Source organism: Clarias gariepinus, chromosome 10 (assembly GCF_024256425.1).
Source record: "Clarias gariepinus isolate MV-2021 ecotype Netherlands chromosome 10, CGAR_prim_01v2, whole genome shotgun sequence".
Taxonomy (NCBI): Eukaryota; Metazoa; Chordata; class Actinopteri; order Siluriformes; family Clariidae; genus Clarias; species Clarias gariepinus.
The window spans coordinates 25,183,943-25,204,545 of NC_071109.1; the positions used below are offsets into that span (position 1 = coordinate 25,183,943).

The window sequence follows — 20,603 nt, forward strand, 5'->3', positions numbered from 1 at the left end:
TACACTTGAATGAAATAAATCCAAGAAAACAAAAGGCGTAAAATCTCATCTAATTGTCTAAAGTTTTTTCAACAAACCTTTACAATTAAATTTGATTGCTTTCTTTGTCATTGCTGAAAAACACGGGCGCGCGCGCGCGCGCACACACACACTAAACCCAAATCGTCTCCTTAGCTGTGCATAATAATGAGGCGCGAGCGAGCTTTTTAAAAGCCGGCTGCGCGCGCGCTCGGTCAGATCAGTATAGAGAGAGAGAGAGAGAGAGAGAGTGTTATTTGTATGTTTGTGTGTGTGTGTGTGTATGTGTGGAGTGACTTCAACCTGCTCACTGCTGTCATCCCTTGAGACACACAAAGAGGACAAACTAGAGCGCCTTTTTTTTTTACACGTACACGTTCATGTCAGGAGAGAGTGACTTGTGACTTCTGAGGGACAGGATCTTAACGGTTAAGAGCGCGTGAGGTTTGGTGAAGAGAGAGAGAGAGAGAGCCGGAGCTCCTGAACCTGCGCTGGGATGAAGCGCTGCACGGCCGCCTTACTGCTGCTGCTCATCGCAGTTTGTTCACTGAGCACAGAAGGTAAGCTTGGTCATGTCCTGATATTCCTGTAGAATAATAAAAAAAATAATTAAAAAATGTGACATCTTTAATAAAAAAAAACTGTAATGTGTTCTGTCACTGGAGTACGTTTTGTACCTACAGTATGCACTTACACTTGCACTCGTACATCATGTCTACCTTTCAATGATTTCAGGTCTACAGTTGAACAAATTTTTAGGACAAATTCTGTTTGCCTTTTATCAGCTTCTCTGGTGAAGAGTTCTAGTTCTAGAACGTTCTGGAAACGTTTGGTTGTTCATTCCCACAACATTCTAGAATGAATTAACAGACCTTTAAGATTTATTTCTAGGAAACTTTTTTATTACAGAAATATGACATTTGTTTTCTTGTTGTGCATTACTGTTCCGAGAAACGTCCCATGACTTTTAAATAACCTTGTGATGGTCCGGAGAACATTTCGCTCAATAATCAGGAACGTTGTGATGTAGAACCCTCTGGGAGAAGGAACACTCTGCATGGTACCGCAAGCTTCGATTTATTCAAAGAATATCAAATTTTAACATAAAAGCTGCAATGGTTCGGAGGACGTTTTTTCTAATGTTCTTTCGGATCCTTTAATAATTTGAACATTTCGGGAAGCTTGTGAAGGATTGATGTTGTAGTGACCTTTATATAACACACTTCTCAGTAACTCGGTGGTATCCTGCAAGGTAGTTTTAAAGTTCTGTGAACATTCGAGAACAGCGCTGACCTTGATAACTAAAACAGAACATTTCCAGAAAGGTATAAAATCCGTCTTAAGGGACCCACATGCTGACATTAGGCAGATTTGTGTGTGTGTGATTGCTAGAAAGATTTACTTACTTCACTTTTGTTAGTAAAAAGATATGGGAAAAAAAGGTCTACCATTGAGGGTCGGATAGTGCATCACAGCAGGCATACTGGTCCCTTTCGGATATAATGCATGAAGGTCACTTGCTTTGATTCTTTCCTCCTGTGTGAAATCATGCATGTTGAGTGTGTTATAAGATCACAGTCCTAGTTATTATGCAACATAAAGTTATAGCATCAGGACTCTCAGACCTAGATTGTTTTTCATGCTCGGAGTAAAAACAATTCTTCGAGCGAAGTTGGCACAGCACTTGTGTATAGTGGCTCTTTGTATTGGATGAGTTAGTTTTGGCCCCTGGCCCGGGAGGACGCTAAGTGGAACTGGAGAAGATTGATGAAGAAGAAAGATATAGGTCACACTTCTTTTTAAGGCCAGCAATCTAAACACTCGGCCTCGGTGTGATGGAACGTGTGGAAACAACCAGATGACAGTTTCACGGTTTGCCAAACAGACAACAGGATACATTAGTGGGTACTTTTCAGGCAAGGAATGCACTCTCATTATTAAATCAACCATGTTGCAATTGGTACTATTAAGACTGCGTATCTTTCGCCTTTCGTACGTTTTTTTTTTTCAAAGAAACATTATGTGGTCCAACATAAAATAGTGATCCTTATCTCCTTAAATTTTAAAGGTATCAAGGTACAATAAACTGTACACATTAAAGTGACAAACATGTCTTCTTGATTTTTATTGGTTTAGAAGTATGGAGATCTATAGTTTGGTGCCTAAATGTAGGGTCAAGTAATATTGCATTTGACAATGTGTTCTGAATTATATTAAGTCAGGAAAAATACACTAATTTCTGAAGTCCTTTTGTAACCATTTTATATTTAAACCGCTTTTTTTTTTTTTTCTTCCTTCTTGCAGCATACAAATGCAGATGCACCAGGAAAGGCCCCAAGATACGATACAAGGACGTGCAAAAACTTGAAATCAAGCCTAAACATCCTTTCTGCCAGGAGAAGATGATATTGTAAGTTCAAAACTGGGAAAACAGTAAAAGTAAGGAAATAACCACTGTGTAAAGAGAACGAAGGTGTGTTTCCTGTAGATGGTAACCTGATGGTCATGTCCATCACTGATAGCTGGGAAGCCTTTGCGGGGGAGCTGCTTACTTCTCATTTATTATTGACATTGTGTTACGTTAGAATCAATGGGACTCCAAATGGCACCTCATCTCTTATTTAATTCCCATTATCAGTGTGAACTTATTTGGGCTTTTTCTTATTGCACACGTTTTTATTCAATTTAAGTAATAAGTTTAACTTTTTTTTAGATCATAGTGCCTTTTGCTTCAAGTGTAAGCTGTGAAACACAAACGAAAAATAAATTAGAGTATTTTTGAGGCTCTTATGCGATTCGGCCAAGTAGTGTTGGGTAAAAATAGACTAATTGCAGTTCTGTGGAGTAACAGCTAGCAACATTCACTTGTGTACACAGGCCAGTATGCTGCTCAGCCTGTTTATGCTCATGTTTACACTGTGTTGCGGTTTAAAGCCTAGATGTACATAGAAGGATATCAGCTGTGGAAAAACTCATCTTTAAGAAAAATGTGAGCACTGCTGCCACCTGCTGTACATATAAGGCGTTCTGAACCATAATTCAATTCAGTTCAGTTTCATATGTATGGCATGTTTAACAAAGGGCATAGTCATTAAGTATTTTATTACACGAATAAAACATGAAATATTCTGTATGTAACAAAAAAAAAAATTTAGTCCCTGGGGACAATAGCAAGGAAAAGCTTCCTGAGATAACGTGAGGAAGAAAGTTAGAGGAGCCAAACTCAAAAGGGAACCCATGCTCATTTGGGTCATACCAGATAGCAAGACCATATCAGAACATACCCATGATAAGGCTAAATCTATCAGTATTTATTTGCATAGTGAATGACATAAAAAACAATACGATTGCCAAAAATTATTGCATTGTGCAGCATTTTTTAAGCTTTTAGCCCTGTGTGTTTCAAAAGTTCCGAAACTAGTTGACGAAACTAAGAAAAGAACATTGTAACCAGGTTTAATTATTACAAAATCTGTAGCACTTACAATTCATTCATGATTCTCAGCATTCTGGTATAAGGCATCTGTATTTTAAAATGGAAACTGACAAACTTCTGTATTACCTTTTCTAGTCTCAGTGCCAGAGGACCTCAGTGTGCTTGTGCAACAAAAGGTCTATTTGTATGAAATTGTGGGTCCTAGTCTGAGTAAAAAAAAACACAAACAAAAAAAAACAATCTTGCTGAGTGCAGAAAGACTCCCTCTCCTCTCCCGCTTTCTTTCCCAGTGTCTGGCAGCAGGACACGCTCTCACAGTTTAGCATTCTGCAAGCCTCCAAAGCCCCATTTTAATTCTTACTCTGTGTTCTCCAAATGTAGTCAAGAGTTAGGTGTTGAGAGAAGGCTCTACTGGTTACGGTACTGAATGATTAAGTAGCAAATAAAAATTATACTATTGAGCAACTCTTTATTAGGGATATTCCATCACTTTCTATAATTAATTATTGGTTTGCATGATTGTTATGACTAGTTACCCTGGTGCAAGAGTGTGTTCTTTGCAATTCGGATTTCATTTTCGGTTACCTAGCAAATGTTAAGAGGAGCACTGTGAGGACAAAGTAGTTGGCACTACTTAGAGGACAAAGGTAGATTGAATTACACTCAATCACCCTTTAGCAAATTTACAATGCTATTAATGTGTTATTACTGTATGTCATAACAATCTCACACTTCTTAATTACAGGACAAAACCAGACACAGGCTATAAAAAAAACATAATTTTAAGGGATAAAATATATGTCTATAAATAGACTTCTGTTTGCAGATTATGACACTATACATATCTGTTTTCCTTTAACCCTATTCCCCATGCTCTATTTTTCTTCTTTCTCTCCCTGTTGCTTAGCGTCACCATGGAGAATGTGTCCCGTTTCAAAGGTCAGGAGTACTGCCTGCACCCCAGACTACAGAGCACCAGGAACCTGGTCAAGTGGTTTAAGATCATGAAGGACAAGCACAGGTAAATTTTCCACTTTTCTTTCAAGTGCTAGATTTTGACTGAATCAGTATGCGGTACAAACTCCAAAGTAATAAGTCAAACCGAGATACTTCATGGCAAAGAACACAAACCAGAAACACCGTATAAACACAGTGTGATTAAGTAATAACAAAGCACAGGTTCTGTGGCCATGATCCAAGGGAGCAAAATTGGCCGTGCTCTCTATATAGAAGGATACTCTTATACTCTCTTTCCCTTGTCAATCACAGAGACACTGACCAATCATCAACATTTCTCCTATAACTGTTTTACCAGTGGCGGCACGGTGGTGTAGTGGTTAGCACTGTTGCTGTGTACCTCCAGCGTCCGGGTGCATGAAGTTTGCATGTTCTCCCTGTGCTTGGTGTAATTTCTCTGGGTACTCCAGTTTCCTCCCGCAGTCCAAAGACATGCAAGTTTTGATTGATGCTTCCAAATTGCCTTTAGTGTGTGAATGTTGACCAGAGGTCCTACAACAATTGTGAAAATAGGAATAAGTCACTATTGGCCTCCACGGTCCCTAGTTGGACTTCGCGTTTTTTAGATGGATGGATGGATGGTTTTTTTATCAGTAATTTTGATGACAGGCTTCATATGTCTCAGAGGAAGCATAAATTATCTCTTAATGTCCACTTTGTATTTATATGTGTACTAATAATTAACAAAACGACAAATATCTTGTTCTAAACATTTTGGCCCATACTTAGAGGCACTAGAAAGTGGAGTAACTAAAAGCTTTAATAAATTGTCTGTGATGGCTGCAATTTTTGCTGAGATCAATTTGTTTTTATTGCATTTGTTTTACAGGGTGTACGAGGCCTAAAATGCTGGAAAATATACAAAGGATAACAATTCTGTGGAATGTACAAAACCACCAGTGCATCTGTGGATCAACAAAGGACCAGTTTTCCAAGAATCATGATGCATTTGTTCAGACAAGCTTACCAAGCACAAGACCTTTCTTCAGGAACAATGTCTAAAAGAACAATTGTACAAAAAAATCTTACTCACTTTTCAAATGTAATTGTGGTCGAAATTGAGCACTATGTATTTATTCCAAGTGTTAGACTTCAAAAAAAAAAAAAAAAAAAAGACTGTAGGAAAGTCGTGAGTAAAATTTAGAGGCGAGTAATCACTATTTTTTTTAGGTGAAATGTTTTTCATCTCATGATGTCAGCTTCTCGTTTATTTTGGTCTGATTTATTGTCTTGTGGCGTGTAAAAGGGTTCTGCCACATTTGTTATTTAACTCCCTGAGAGAAGCCATACAATATTGTACAGTAGTGTGCTATCCAGATGAATTAGAAAACATCTAAAGATCTAAAGGGGTTTTTCCATCTTCCCAGTCTTTGTCTATACGTGAATACAAACCATATGTTATTTTCATATTGCAGTAAATCTAGTTTCATACGTGGTGATATAGAGCACAACCATATTTAAAAAGAAAATGTATGTAAATAAATAGCTTGTATCTGTTTACTGTGTGCCATACCACCATACAGCAGGTCAAATTGTGAGCAAAGCAAATATTTCCACATAAGACTGCCAAGAGTGTGCTCATCCAGGCAGATTTGCTAAAACGTTCCCTTATCTTTCTACACAGTTACCTACAATATAGATTTATTAAAAACCTCATATAGTGTACATATAATAGCTAAGGCGTATAAAACCACTTCATTTTCTCCATACACAGGTTTTATGAAAAAAGAGTATGTGAATTTTTATTAAGGCCTACAGTAAGTCAGTTTGTTTACCAAAACCTTTGTATTCAATCCTGGCCCATTGTACCATTTCCTCCACCATTCCATAGTCCACTTGGACCTCTTCTATACATTTGTTATTACTCAGGCTTATTTAGTATAACAGGTCTGGTACTTTATTTTCACTGAATGCAAAGTCATGTAAATCAAATGTATGAGAAGTGTGTATCTTGTAAATACTGAACATTTGGCCTAGGTGATTTGTTTAGAATTTCATAGTAGAGTGATATGTTGTATTATAAAGCTGTTTTACTATTTAAATATACAATAACAGAAATATTTCAGCCTTTGTGTTTGGGTTTACCCACCAAACACTGCTTCTGTTGCATTCCTAGGAGTGTAATGTACAAGCAGAGCAATAAATCTATTTAAATGACTCTGAATCTGACTCAGTGTGAACTGCTTATTCTACTCATGACAAAAAAAGTCACATCCTGGATTTAACTAAAAAAATAGGTAAGACCCTTCTATTTGAATAGTTTTATTAATACGTTATTAATGTGTGTCAGCTGGTAACAAGTTATTTAACCGTAACTGATGCAGTGAGTGGCTTCTAATTTCTTAAACAACCATGTTAGAAGACATATCCTGTGGTCGTGGCAAAGATGCTACTTTAAATTATCGGCCTGCATCAAGAAATGAAAACAAATTATTAATTAATATAACAATAATATAATATATAGAATTGTATAATATATGTTTTAAATATTGTATATAATTAATTAATTATTTAATTATTAATACCTTAATGGATAGAAGTAAACCGTTAACTGCAAGAAGAAATGTGATAGTTTTTTTGTCTCCTTAAAATAAATAATTAAATCAATAAATAAAAGCCACATCTATGTTTAATAAAGTAAGAGCATTTTCACTTGCACAATGTAAATAGAAATCAAGGGATTGGGACTAAACAGCTGTGTAGCTTTAAAAAACAAAACAAAAACACTCATCAGTGATGTGTTAATCAAATCGATACAAGATTTTGAAGAAAAATGAATGCAACACTGTCTGGAATTAAATGTCGTGACATTCCATTAGCTTACTGAAACGATGCACAGTGAATGTGTGCTGTAATCAAAACAAAAAGCAGTCCAGTGAAATATTAGAGTGTGTGACCTTTTTTTGCCAGGCAATGTATATTTGATATCAGGGTGGCACGATTATGCAGCCAGTAGGATTGGGTTCTCCAGATTTCCTATCTTAAAACATACAGATGAGCTGAGTGTGTGAGTGAGTGTGTGTGCATGGATCCCTGGGATTGACTGGCATGTTATCCAGGATCTACTCCCACCATGTGCCCAGTCGTCCCAGATTAATTGCAATCCTGAACAGGAATTATGAGTAAACAGCAGGTGGCAGTAATGCAGTGCATGGATAATACATTTCTGATGTTTGATTCTAAAGTCTCAGATGAATAAAAAAAAAAGTGATTTTAGGACTCCAAATGTCAAACTATTTTACACATGTGTTTGACCAAACCAGGTATATTAATTTTGTCATGCTGGATTTTTGGTGAGTAAAAAAAAGAATAAGGAACAAGGCAGTTTGTATGCACTACCTACTATTCAACATAGGGTGGAGCTGTAGTTCAGCTTAGCTCAAGGTCACACTAGTACCTAATGAGCCTCTATGGTCTTGCTAAGAACTGGCATATTCCCTTATGTTAGATGATTCACTATTAATGATTAGTTCTTTGTAGATATATTAAAAACAAGATCTATAATTGTATAACAGTTTTTAACTTCATCAGAAGTGTCAATCCCACATCCTGAAGGTCATATCCTGTTTGTGTTTTCTTGCTTCTGATGTAAATTCTAGTGCAAAATCAGCCCATAAAGATACAAAGCTGATAAGATGGATCTGATAGCCCGGTGGTAAACCTGTGAAACTGCAGGCCAGTAGAAGAGTAGTCTGTGTGTACTGTAGTTGTAACCTGGTAAGTATATGTATCGTAATGTAATGCTGTTGTTGGATTTTTGACTGCTCCCGTCGAGGAGTCACGACAGCTGATCATGAATAACTTGGCACAGGTTTTACTCCGGATGACCTTTCTGATGCACCCCTTCCATTTCATCCGGGCTTGGGATCAGCACTGCATCCAGTGGCTGGGGTTTGGACATTGGGTGGGAATCGAACCCAGGTCTTCTGCATGGCAGCCAACAAACCTACCACTGTGCCATTAATGCCTATCATAATGTAAGGCCATAGAGTCATAATTGCTGCACACCTCCTCTTTGAGTTTCAGCTTCATGCACCAGACTATTGAAGACATCTTTAAAATGTTTCACATTGTTAACTTTAAGTTCTACACACAAGACATGCATTCTTTTGAAAATAGCAATAAATAAACAGTAAGTGTGTGATTTCAAAGCATGTAAGGATGCTACAAAAAGAATGTTGCCTTTTTTTGAGAGAAATTGGTTACCAGACAGTGAACACTTACAGTACTTACACACTAACTCACTCACTATACTATTTATCCTGTACAGTAGGCCTAGAACCTAACCCAGGGAACTTGAGGCAGAGCATCCCTTAGACAAGATTCTGGTCCATCATAGGACGTGCGTGCATGCACACACCCTGTGCCCAGGAATTAAAAACTTCTACGCTGGAGGTGCAATGCCACAGTATATACAGTATTTTAGAGGGCAGTGGTCGCTCAATGTGTTAAAGCTTTGAGTTACTAATCAGATGGTCATCAGTTCAGGCCCCAGCTCCAATAAGTTGTTGCTGTTGGCCCCTTGAGCAAAGCCCTTAATCATGGGAGTGGTTCCGGTGTCATGGCCTAACAAGTGACCTTACAGTAATATATATGTGACAAATAAATACTTAACTTACTACACATGTCTATATATATTTGTCATGTATGTAGTTGATTTGGTGCCAATCTATTAGTTGGTACTGTAGGCATGTTATTCCTCTGTCATTGTAATATTGTAATGTCACAAGGTTAGATTGATAGAGTAGTTCTAAAGGTGCTTAATAGGAGAAAAAAAGTTTAACAATCCCACACTAGCCCCATTACTTTACCCCCTCCATTGGCTTCCTGTAGCTGTGCACATCAGAGTTAGATGCTTGCCTACAAAGTCAAAAGAGGGACAGCCCCCACTTTCCTCAAAGCACGTACTGTATCACATCTTGCAGGGCACTGCGCTCTCTCACCGATCCTTTAGCGCTGCTCTAGACGCCCAAACGACTGGCACCAAGCAAATGACAACTTACGAACTACAGTTTCCTTAAATAATGTGGTAGGAAACTCCTAAAAGACCCCTACCTCTTGACTGATGGTACCCTTAATCAATTCCGTAGTCAACCAGTAGAAGTATGTATACTCTACAAGACCATCTGCCAAACGCCATAAATGTAATGTAAATGTAAATGCTGACATAAGGGATATCTAGTAAGATTTTGCTGTTAAAAGATTAAAATCTTCTATTATAATTTTAATGTGATGATGTGTTTAAGCAGAAGGGCTGATGAGTCACTAAAAGACCAACTTAATGCTGCATCAGTCACAACTATGGCTTAAAAACAAAAATCTGGCTGTTAAAGATGTAAAGTTGGCATATCAGTGAAGGAGTATTGAACAACAGAAAAAGTCAACTCAGAATCGATTTATTTATCTTGTATACCACTTTGGAATGGGGGGGGGGGCTGAGGCATATTCCAGGAGACTTATGTTCCACTTATGAGGCATATTCCAGGAGACTTATGACGTACGTGTTATTCTGCATGTTCTACCAGTGCTTGGTGGATTTCCTATGGGTAGTTTGTGAATGTTGACCAGAGGTTCTTACATGGACGTAAAAAATGGGAATAAATACAATGGTCACCATTGGTCAAGGTTCCTAGATGGATTGACAGATGGATGGATGAATGGAATCAAGTCTTTGCAATAAATAGCAATGAGTCTTTCACATGGCTGTGAAGGAAAATTACTTTTTCACATTGGGGCAGGTAATAAATGAAATCATGTTTCGTGTTAGTCAAATAGTCAAATTTGACCCAGGACTTAACTTAACACAATAATGCTCGAAGAACAATGATTATCATCCCATTTTGTTGTTCACCTAATAGCTAATGTTTTACAAATAATTTGAAACGGGTTTAACAAAAAATAAGCGTTAAGTACGACAAATATGCGAAAAAAATCAGGAAGGGGCAAATACTTTTTCACGGAACCGAATTGTATGTGAGAAGTACGGCTTTCAGAAACCGAAATTTCTAGAAACTGTGAAGTTATCATGCAGTGGATGCTGAAGGATGGGGAATTGAGTGCGCATGCGCAGAATGAGAGGCGGGGCCGGGATTTTGGCATGTCTCTCTCTCTCTCTCTCTCTCTCTCTCAGTGTCCGTTGTGGGTGTTTTGGCTTTGGGCAGAACTGTAAACGAAGTCGCGACGACCCTCAAGCTTTTTCTCTCCATTTTAAACGAACAAGGAATGAGCTAGAAGAGCTGAGAATGTTATTTGGGTATCTTAGCTAGCTTTTCTCTCGCTCTGCGGTGTATAAAGGAGCCCTGCGGGACAACAAATTGCAAAAAGCAATTTGTTGCTCTCGGTTGTCGTCGGATTTGACCTGGTAAGCTCTCAGTTTTCTCGATACACTTAGCTTCGAGCTATTGCTAGCTGCCCTACCGTCTTACTGTTAGCTCGCTAGCTTGCGACCTTTCCAAGCTTCCGTAATTTCATCTCTTGCTTGTATTGTTATATTTTAAACCGCTGTAGTTATTTTTTCCTCATATGTGTAGTGTTTAAAATGGTTTACTGGGATATTATCGTTATTTAAAACTGCTCCTTTGTTTCTGCTATCTGCACTGACATTCCAGTGCTCATCACAGGCAGGGCTAGCGTTAGTCAGACAGACTGCTCTCTGAGAAGGGCGTTATATCGTTATTTCCTACCGTAATTATGTTTTGATTATTTGTTTTACACACATTACATACGGCTTTTTTCTTTTCGAGTTAGCTATCGGAACAAACCCGAAGAAGGATTTTTGTTACGTTAGCTTTGAGTGTGTTTACCTCCGCTTGCTTGAAATGTAAAATCGTTTAGCTAGCCCGATGTTAATTAAACTGACCTAAATGATTTATTAATGTAAAACAATGTGTTGTATCTGCTGAACGCTTTGTGTTATCTGCCTACTCATCCTGACCTGTCAGATTCAGCGAGCTGAGTTACTACTAGTGATCATGAGCTCATGAAAATGAACCTGTCAAAGCCGCTTCCGTGTTATTTAGCAAATGTTAAATATCTCGATATTAAAGATGTTGTCTCTTTGCAATAGTCATAGGCATTGTATAGATGTGGATTATAGAGATGTTAACATGGAGATTAGATTCTGTTTCTTCATCAGTTTCCTTTTTTATTAAGCTTCGTTACGTTTCGTTTTGGTAAAGTGTGTTTGCTCCACAGACATTTCCTATTTGAGACTTCTTCATGCTAAACGTTTAAAATCCTAAACGTTTGGCTCTCAAACTTTTTGTTTCACGTTTTACCTGTAAATAAAAAAAAAATAAAAATAAAGAATCCTTACATTGTTTAGGATTGTTTAGGATTCTTTATTTTTATTATACCAAGTATAGTACAGTGAAATTAGAAGGAAATAACGCTTTCTCTGACCTGTAAAACGCACTTTTTTAAAATGTTTGTGTATACATGAAAAAGACCCACACACAATGATTTTTGCCACTGTAAAAATAACCACAACGCAGGCTTTTTTTTAACTCGTATTTTTCTTTTGAAATGTGCATTTGCTTGCACAAAAACCAGGAAGTATTAATGTTTGCAAATTTGTGCAAATTTATACCAAATGTGTGAACAATCATGTGATCACAGCATCAAAAAGTGTTTCCATCTTTACTTACTGCTTATTTGTGTCTTTTGTATTTCATCGCTATCAACTAGAGATGGGGGAGAAAATCTACTCTGTCATGTTTTGTGTTTTGTGGCAATTCATGTATCACCACACTGACTCAAATCGATTTTTTTATGCAATACAATTTTATTGCATATATGTGCATTTGTAGGAGTAAAATGTCACACTTCCTGTATAATCCTACTAGTGTCATGCTTTAAAACTACTTACACATTGGCATGCAGCACAGCATTCTGCCAAGTTTATTTAGAGTTGTACAGAAATCTAAAAAAACCTCAACATCAATTTGGGTTATTTGTAAAATCATTACCTACAAAATTGTAATGCAAATCAAATTGAACATGTAGGTATCGCAATAATGTTATGTTGGGAAGTCCTTGGTGATTCCAATCACTACTATCAGTCATGACTCTTCCTCAAGTATTATAAATGATCTCTAGTCATATGACTAAGCATGACCTTCTAAGGCATTATTATTATTTTTTACTTTTGTTTTATTTTTGTTTTTTGAAGGGCTTTATGTAATTCAAGTTGTTTGAAGCAAGTAAAAAATTCAATCACTGTTTATACATTTAGCCATTAAAATGGTTACATATTTGAATATATAATCAGTGATGGGACTCAACAGGGATCACCCAATGTGATATCATGTTACCCAGGTTTGTTACCTGTTCGATTTGTATTGCGATTCTTCATCACAATTTTATAAATTTTCCAATTTGATATATAAAATATATTTTTTCCCCAAGATGCTGTTACTATTCTAACCAATCTTGGTAAATATTTCACTCCTACCACACAGGATCCTGTACACGTGCATGCTAATGTGTGAATTGTTTTAGAGCACATCACTTGGATTATAGAGGAACAATGACATTTTACCACCTCATATATAAAACACACAAATCAAAATGGTTAAATTGTTCCTGATGAGCAAGCCGAGGGCAACAGTGGCAAGGAATAATTTCCTGAGATGGCAATAGGAAGAAACCGTGAGAGAAACCAGACTTAACAGAGAACCCATCTTTGTTTGGGGGATAACGGATAGCAGGGATTAATCTGTAGTCATACTGTGTGTTAGGCAGCTGGAAGCTCAATATAACAGTTGATATCACACAAAACAATTGTTTTCCCCATCCACCCCCCATCTCCAAAACGTTTTGTAATTCTTTGAGACATTTAAGCAGAATACACGTTTAAATTCCTGAACTTTTTATCTTACATTTACATTTAGGCATTTGGCAGACGCTCTTATCCAGAGCGACATACATTTTTTTTTTTTTTTTTTTATCTCATTATACATTTGAGCAGTTGAGGGTTAAGGGCCTTGCTCAAGGGCCCAACAGTGGCAACTTGGTGGTTGTGGGGTTTGAACCTGGGATCTTCCGAACCGTAGTCCAATGCCTTAACCACTGAGCTACCCCTGCCCCGGTAGTGCTCTATCTTTAGAGCACATGTTCAGTTTAACTATGTATGAGGTTTGTTTTATGAGTTATTATGCTTCTTATTCAGTTTCTGTGACTAGTCTTAAATATTATCAATTAGGTAATGTTGGATTTAGGTTTCCAACAGCGAAATTGCCGTCCATTTAACTCTGTTTCTGCAGACCCTGGTTTGAGAACCACTAGCTTAAACCACAATTACATAATCATTGTCTTCATGTTGCTAGAGGTATAAAAGGTCATATTTGAGTTTAAACTAAGGTGAATAATAATGGAGATAAAAGTGCTTGTCCTCTGCATGGGCTGTAGGTTAAATCAGAATCTTAAATCTTTATTTGCGCCTTTCCGAATGACTGAGAGACAGTGGGGCAGAAAAATTCCCAAGCACTGCATTCTGCACTGTTGTGGATTCAGATCTAAGTGATACATACAGCAAAAACATCACAAGTTTTACGTTTGATAACAACATGCCAGTAAAACCACAGGGAAACAGTAACAAGTTTTTTAAAATTGATTTATTTTTATTTAGTATGCAATAAAACTGAGTATGGGTCACTCTACTTTAAGAAGAAAGCATATTGTGATATTAAGCATCCCAATTTACTGGTCTAATCAAGTCATTTCTTATCGGCTAGGCATACACGGCTGGGCGATATATAATAACTGATCACAGTAGGGCTTGGTGGTGTGGGCAAATTGTTATGTCTCTGACCTTGGTAAGGGCAAATCAGCTGCCAAAAAGTGCCTGTTACTCTTACCTTTTATCAGCACGCAATAAAAAAAAAATCCTTGAGTACATATCGCACAGCCCTGTATCACAAGTTTTTGTTCATTTATGCAGTGCCTATACTAACCACCTTTGCTCCCTTAAAAAAAAAAAAAAGTACATGATTACATTGTTTAAGTGGTGCTGTGTTAGTACAAATACCATAATACATATTGTGATATCATGGAAAATGCCTTCAAGTATTGTAACATGATATTTCAAGCCTTATCATCCACCACATTCCCAGATCATTTGACAGTAGGTCAAGTAAGTGACATGTGGCAGTTAATCATGTGTTCGTTGATCATTTTTCCACGCTTGACTCATTTATCTCCTCCATGTTCTTTTGACACATTCGCTAAGAGTGTTAAGTGATAGTTAAACACCATTGCAACATTTTGTGCTTATTGTGTGTGTGTGTGTGTGTGTGTGTGTGTGTGTGCACACAAAGGCACACCGATCCTCATTTATTTTATAACCCTCTGTGGCCAAACAAAATCAAGTTCCCCTGATGAGGCAAGGACAGAGTGACTGAAAGACGAGACAATCCCATGCCTTCACACCAGCATGAAACCAGCTCGCTTCCCAAAACAGAAAAGCGGACGCTAGAATAAGTCATCACAGGATCTGGTTGCTGTACTGTGCGATTCTGCACGAAAGGTGGCCTGGCCTTTAAAACATGCTGAATGTGTGTCATACAGATTACAGCTAAAGCCAGCTGTCCTCAAGGAGATTTCTTTCTCTGGCCTGGCCCAGATGAAGTCCTCAGTGCCAAGCGACAGCTTCTTTTTCAGACTCATCCCGCAGTGAGCCATGGAAGCAGTTGGAATACCATATGGGCTTGTGTGTGTGTGTGCGTGTGCATGTGCACAAGTGTACTTGATAAGCATTAGCAGTTATCTGGGATAATGCTATTCAAATGAAGACTGAATTTTTTCCCTGATTAGTTAAAGGCAAAACATTAAAAAAGTTTTTTTTTTTAATCACCAGTAATGAAACTGAAATGAGGGTACACTTCCTGTTATGTTCGGGGAGAATGCGGTTTCTATCTCAAGGTGTAACATAGAGGCATGGGCAAGAGATCATATCAAAATAAAGCAGCAAAAACAGCAGATTCATCACAAAAAAAAAATCAAAAAATCTTTTTTGATTAGAAGAGAGAGTTAAGTTTTTGGATTTGGGTTTTTAGATGTTACACAATATTAAATGAATCAAATAATATTAATTTTATGAGTTAAAATTTATGGTGTAGTATTTATTATCATCAACATTATTTATATTATCAGTAACAGTTAACATTACTGATAGTATTGTGATCAAATTTGCGATTATTATTAATATTATTTTTTTTCGATTTCAAATATACAGACAATTTACTTCTAGTTGAAGGTTTCAGCTGTTATTATTCTTTCAGCTCCCAGGAAACGCTTTCTTTTTTTCTGTAGTTCTTCTGCATGCACGTAAAATCATATTACTGTGGGGAGGGGGAAAATGTTTACATAAGACTACACAAAATCTAAGAATGTCTGAGGGCCGGGATAATTAATTTTACTTATTTCAGGCCTTTTTTTTTTTTTTGAAGTTGGGGAATTTTGATTGCGCTTATGTTTCCTAAGAAGTTGTGTCCACTGCACACTTCGGAGAAATGAAATAGTAAAATTCCCCAGAGAGCATGTGTAGATGGCTGTTAGTTTTTCTCTCTTGAACATTCTGCCAGATCCTCCTGCCTGCATGCTAATCATTAGTGTTTAGTTCTTATATTGCCTCTTTGCAAAAGTGTTTTGGGGGTTTGTGCATTGGAGTGGAAATTTCCATTTGCCACAAAGAAAGCTCTCTTTTCATCCCATAGATGCGCTGAGATTCGTGTAATCACAACTGACTCGTTGTTTTGCTGTAGTCATAGCGCTTGTGTTTGGTGGGCGAAACATGACGCACTATTGTGCAGGAAGGTTTTTTTTTTCCTTCTTTTTTCAAATCTCTCCAAACCTCAAGGCTTTACAATGCAAGCATGTTCTGACTTAGGCATAGACATTTTCTGGTCAAAATCCGACAGGTCTTTGAGCAGTGCTGGAGAAAGCACTTATATATTTAGCCTAAATTCATTTCTACTCGGTCAGAGCTGCTCTCTATATGACCTGCTCCCACGGCTGTTTTTCAGTTCGCTCCTAAATGGATCTGTCATTACTAATTAATTACACACATGCCAGATCTAGCCTCTGTAACCAGCACGTCTACAAGTCTATGAGGCTTGTATCTGGTGCAGCACTGATGTTCAAATTGGAGCCGTTACTGAACAAGGCTGTCTATTAAAATATATTGATCTGCTGAACAATGGAAAAATAAAATTATATGGAAAAATACAGTACTTAAACTGAAAAAATGCACCTGACATTGCTGAAAGTTGGCCTGTTTCAAGAACTTATTTAACATTGGCAGACTTTGTGATCTGAAAGGTCATACTTGTTAATAACAGCTCTTATCTCTATTGCATAAAAGCCAAGATGTTTGCTCTTCAGATCTTTTTACTAAGTTTTAGAAACTTAGTAAAAAGTTTGTTTGTCTGACTTCTAAAGATAATAAAAAAATGCATTTAGAAAATAAACCTTTCACACAATTACAAGAAGCGTTCAAGTCAAACCGGGACTTGAAAGTGTGCCAAGGAATAACATTTACAGATGACTTCAAGCTCAGTACAGTGATGAGACTGTTAGCTGCAGTGAAACATTTAAAGGGTGCAAGCTTTTTAAAGAAGTCTGTACGTCTGGAAAAGACAATCCTGACTGAGCTCCCTGCAGTCGTCCCATGAACATTCAGAAGGTGTGGGATACCTGATTGTTGATTATCAATGGATAACTTGTCACCAAAAGACGCATTCTGTCTGTTGGAACGGTACACATAGTCATGCACGAATGCCACTTGCACCTCACAGGAACTTAACTAGTTTTTGCCGCATCCCCCATGCAGTCCTGGCTTTGCACCAAGCCAAGGCCTGCAATTTAGACATAAGGCAGGCAGTCCAATAATAACTCCGACAGCACTAGTGAAGCACCAGTATAAGTGCATTAGTGTAGCAATGTATTATATAGAGAAATAAAAGCACGTTTTACACTTGTAAGTGTGTTTTGTTATTATGCGCAGTCAAAAGTGGATGACTTGAACACCACTCATAAACAGAAATTATATATATATGTTTCAGTAAAACTACTTCTTTAAAAATACTAGTAATATTTTTTCCTGATGCAGGTTTTAATACTTTTTCAAATGTCTTTCTTAAACCATAATTTTTATAAACTGTTCATAGAACGTTAAATGCATTGAATGGCACTTTGGGACTCAACGGTTCAGATTCAATTCTCATATGCGTTTTTTATGAAGGTGGAGTACCTGGAAAGATTTTTAGTCTTATTTAAAGTAATGACCTTTACTTAATGTTTGATTGACTTCTGACTGAGTTAATAGCTAATTAGTTTTTTGCCCATTATGCCTGATTGCTGTTCTGTTTTTCTTTTTCTGTCTCTTTCCAGTTTAACTACTGACGTCCTGAATAGGATTTGCGGTCCGTCAATGAGGAACTACAGGCTCATCTTTTGCCATAACCTGAAGCAGCCATAGATGGTCATTAAATTTACTGCTAGTGAGTAGAGCAGGAGATACAATAAACATCTGGATTTTTAAAGTAAAAACACGGTAAGTAATATTCTGTTTTTTATTTTATCAAACTACTGCTTCTTATTTCTACTTTTTAAAATGTATTTACTTTTATTTATTTTATTTATATTTATTTTTTATATTGTTTTGTATTGTACTAAATAATAAGCATTGGAAAGAATGTGATGATTAATCTTGCAACTTGCAACCTGCTACCATCAGTTTGGTCTGCATACCACATTTACCATTTGTCAGATGTTTTTACATAACCTTTTCACCTCGGGTTACATAACCCAGTTCCTCGAGAGCAGACCAGCTCCCGGATTGGGAGCGGCTTCTTCCTGACTTAGCCTGCTTTGTTTTTGTGGTTGTATTTGTATCATTTCCGTGACTGTTTTGCTTCTGTTGCCATGCAGAGCGACTGAAGCGGTGCGGCTGTGGAAGCGATGAGGAAGAGCCTCTCTCGTACCCTGAGCGAGTCCCTCAACACAGCCAGGGTGTTCGGTATCCCTCTGGAGGAGGTGCAGCAGAGCGGCCAGCCAGGCCACGAGGTCCCCGTGTTAGTCAGGACCATCGTGGAGTACATCGAGGAGCATGGTGAGTGGGAGACGGCATCTCATTTCAAAAAATTCCAAATAAACTAAGATCAAAAATCCAGGCCTGCGTGCTTTGTTCCATCCACTGGTGAACTCCAAGGGCTTCATTTGGTTATTGGGGCTTGATGACGAGTGATTAAAAAATAATGTTAAATATCGTAGATGTTGCAGATAGTATACTGCTTCCACGTTAAAATAATTAAGCGTTCTGTATGACGGATTACATGATACATGTGGAGGACTATCGAGTTCCTTTCTGATAATTGACTTTTTCTTTAAAAAAAAAAAGGGCATTATAGCTCCCTTCTGTTCTCCACATCATGGATAAGTATTTCTTTATCAGTTTTTTATCCTCATGTGCCATTAGAAAAAGATGTTGGGTTATCTGGGCTCTGCTGTCACAGCTTTAACTGTAGTTCATAGTATTAGTGTTTTATTGACTTGTGGAATTATTTCCACTCAGCAGTCCACCGCTGTAATTTCAACCCAGGGGCATCTCCCTTTAGTTCATCAGAACACGATGCAAGAGGCAGCGTAATTAAATACAGCAGGCAGGAACGGTTCGGTTATTTTTCTGCGAGGAAGTCAGTGAGATCACCCGTCAAGTAAGTGGTTATCTTCTAGCGGCATCAGGGATTTAAAGAAGCAGCCTCTGCGTGGGCAAACCGCTTTCTGCATGCTAATTATAGTCCTAGTGATGTGTAAACCATTGCAACCCAGACCCCCTGGGACTCAGCAGTGAAAGCAGCTTTTGTTATTTTTCAACAACACATCTTGGAGATTTTGAAAATTTTTATTTTGTTCAGTAGTTTAATCCAAAAGCATAGTAGACTTGTTATGACAGCCAAATGTGTATGCCAAAAGCTAATTCTAAAAATTAAGGCTGATTTGATTTTGGCTCAAGGACAGCCGACTGTTTTGTTTTTAACATGTACTGGAGCTTGTAGGTATTCAGTGCCACATTCAAGTGTTTGGTAAACTGTCTCTCTCTGAATGCAAGTTATTTTAAGGTCTTCGATGTCGGATATGAACATCGCATTGCATCTTTTTTTCAACTGAACAACTTTTTTTTTTACTAGGTTTACTAGGAGATGGTTGCAGGTGGTATGAAAGTTTTAAAATAAAAAAAATCTGTTTATGATGATAAACATTCTAGTTGCAGTAACTTTCAGTTAATGGGATCTTTTTTGCCCAATCAGGTTTATAAGAGAAAAAAAAAGGCAATATTTTGATTGTCTGCTAATGCCGGTACCTGAATTTCAGCCAAGAGCTTGATGTGACCTGCCATGTAAATAGTTGTGATTCCTGCTTTCAATTGTACCTTTATAAATTCTAAACTTTGCATCATAGCACTGAAGTGGGTAACAGTCCTTGGTGATGTAAAGTGACAAAACGTGTCTGTGTGTGTGTTTAAAGGGGGACTGGGTCTTGAAGGTCTGTTCTTGGTGAACGGAAACGCCGAGCGTGTTGAATGGCTGCGACAGCGATATGACAGTGGTGAGGAGGTGAATTTGGAGAAGGAGGCAGATCTGGCCTCAGCCGTCAGCCTGCTGCGCCTCTTCCTGCAGGAGCTCCCAGAACCCATCATTCCTGCAGACCTGCAGACACACATACTACATCTTTATCAAGGTAAGTGCGTCTTCTCACGCTTCATCTCTTGAAGATTTCTCTAGCATTGACTTCTAACCCTCGAACCATTATTCCAGGTCTTGGATTGTTTTATGAAATCAGATAAATGCTCCACTTGCCTTTATGACGGTCGCATAAGTACGCTCACACACACAATTATACCTGCTGGCATGTTAGGGTCATTTACCTTGAAGGTGCTGCCTCGTTTATAAGCAACTCGCTCTCGTAGTAGAAATAAACACGACTAAGGATATGCAATGGCTGTTGATGTGGCTGGTGTCCTAAAACATTCAGTGAAATGTTGTACTGCGTATTCCACATCTGTTCACTTGCTTTGTTCCAGGGATGATTCAAAACAGATTGTAATTTTTTTTGTTACAAGCATCTGAAACTT

The 20,603-nt window shown here is 37.8% G+C and overlaps 2 protein-coding genes across 5 annotated transcripts in view; both read left to right on the forward strand.

Annotated features, from left to right (window-relative positions):
* Positions 1–266: 266 nt before the first annotated feature.
* Positions 267–6,629, forward strand: cxcl14 (chemokine (C-X-C motif) ligand 14). The gene is made up of 4 exons (XM_053505174.1): positions 267–578; positions 2,323–2,428; positions 4,362–4,475; positions 5,301–6,629. The coding sequence occupies exons 1-4, from the start codon at positions 515–517 to the stop codon at positions 5,314–5,316; spliced, it is 300 nt and encodes a 99-aa protein (XP_053361149.1). The 5' UTR covers positions 267–514; the 3' UTR covers positions 5,317–6,629.
* Positions 6,630–10,618: 3,989 nt separating this feature from the next.
* Positions 10,619–20,603, forward strand: part of fam13b (family with sequence similarity 13 member B) — a 44,676-nt gene continuing 34,691 nt past the window's right edge. For all 4 annotated transcript variants that reach the window (XM_053505654.1, XM_053505655.1, XM_053505658.1 and 1 more), the window contains exons 1-4: positions 10,619–10,832; positions 17,861–18,023; positions 18,401–18,581; positions 19,997–20,209. In XM_053505654.1, coding sequence (XP_053361629.1) covers positions 18,431–18,581; positions 19,997–20,209 — 364 coding nt within the window. In that variant the 5' untranslated portion in view covers positions 10,619–10,832; positions 17,861–18,023; positions 18,401–18,430. The remainder of the gene's footprint in view (positions 10,833–17,860; positions 18,024–18,400; positions 18,582–19,996; positions 20,210–20,603) is intronic.

Excerpts from the sequence above, each read along its gene's own strand:
- cxcl14 (XM_053505174.1), top strand. The coding sequence starts at position 515 with ATGAAGCGCTGCACGGCCGCCTTACTGCTGCTGCTCATCGCAGTTTGT. Across the intron at positions 579-2,322 it reads TTGTTCACTGAGCACAGAAG|CATACAAATGCAGATGCACC; the intron begins GTAAGCTTGGTC and ends TCCTTCTTGCAG. Across the intron at positions 2,429-4,361 it reads TGCCAGGAGAAGATGATATT|CGTCACCATGGAGAATGTGT; the intron begins GTAAGTTCAAAA and ends CCTGTTGCTTAG.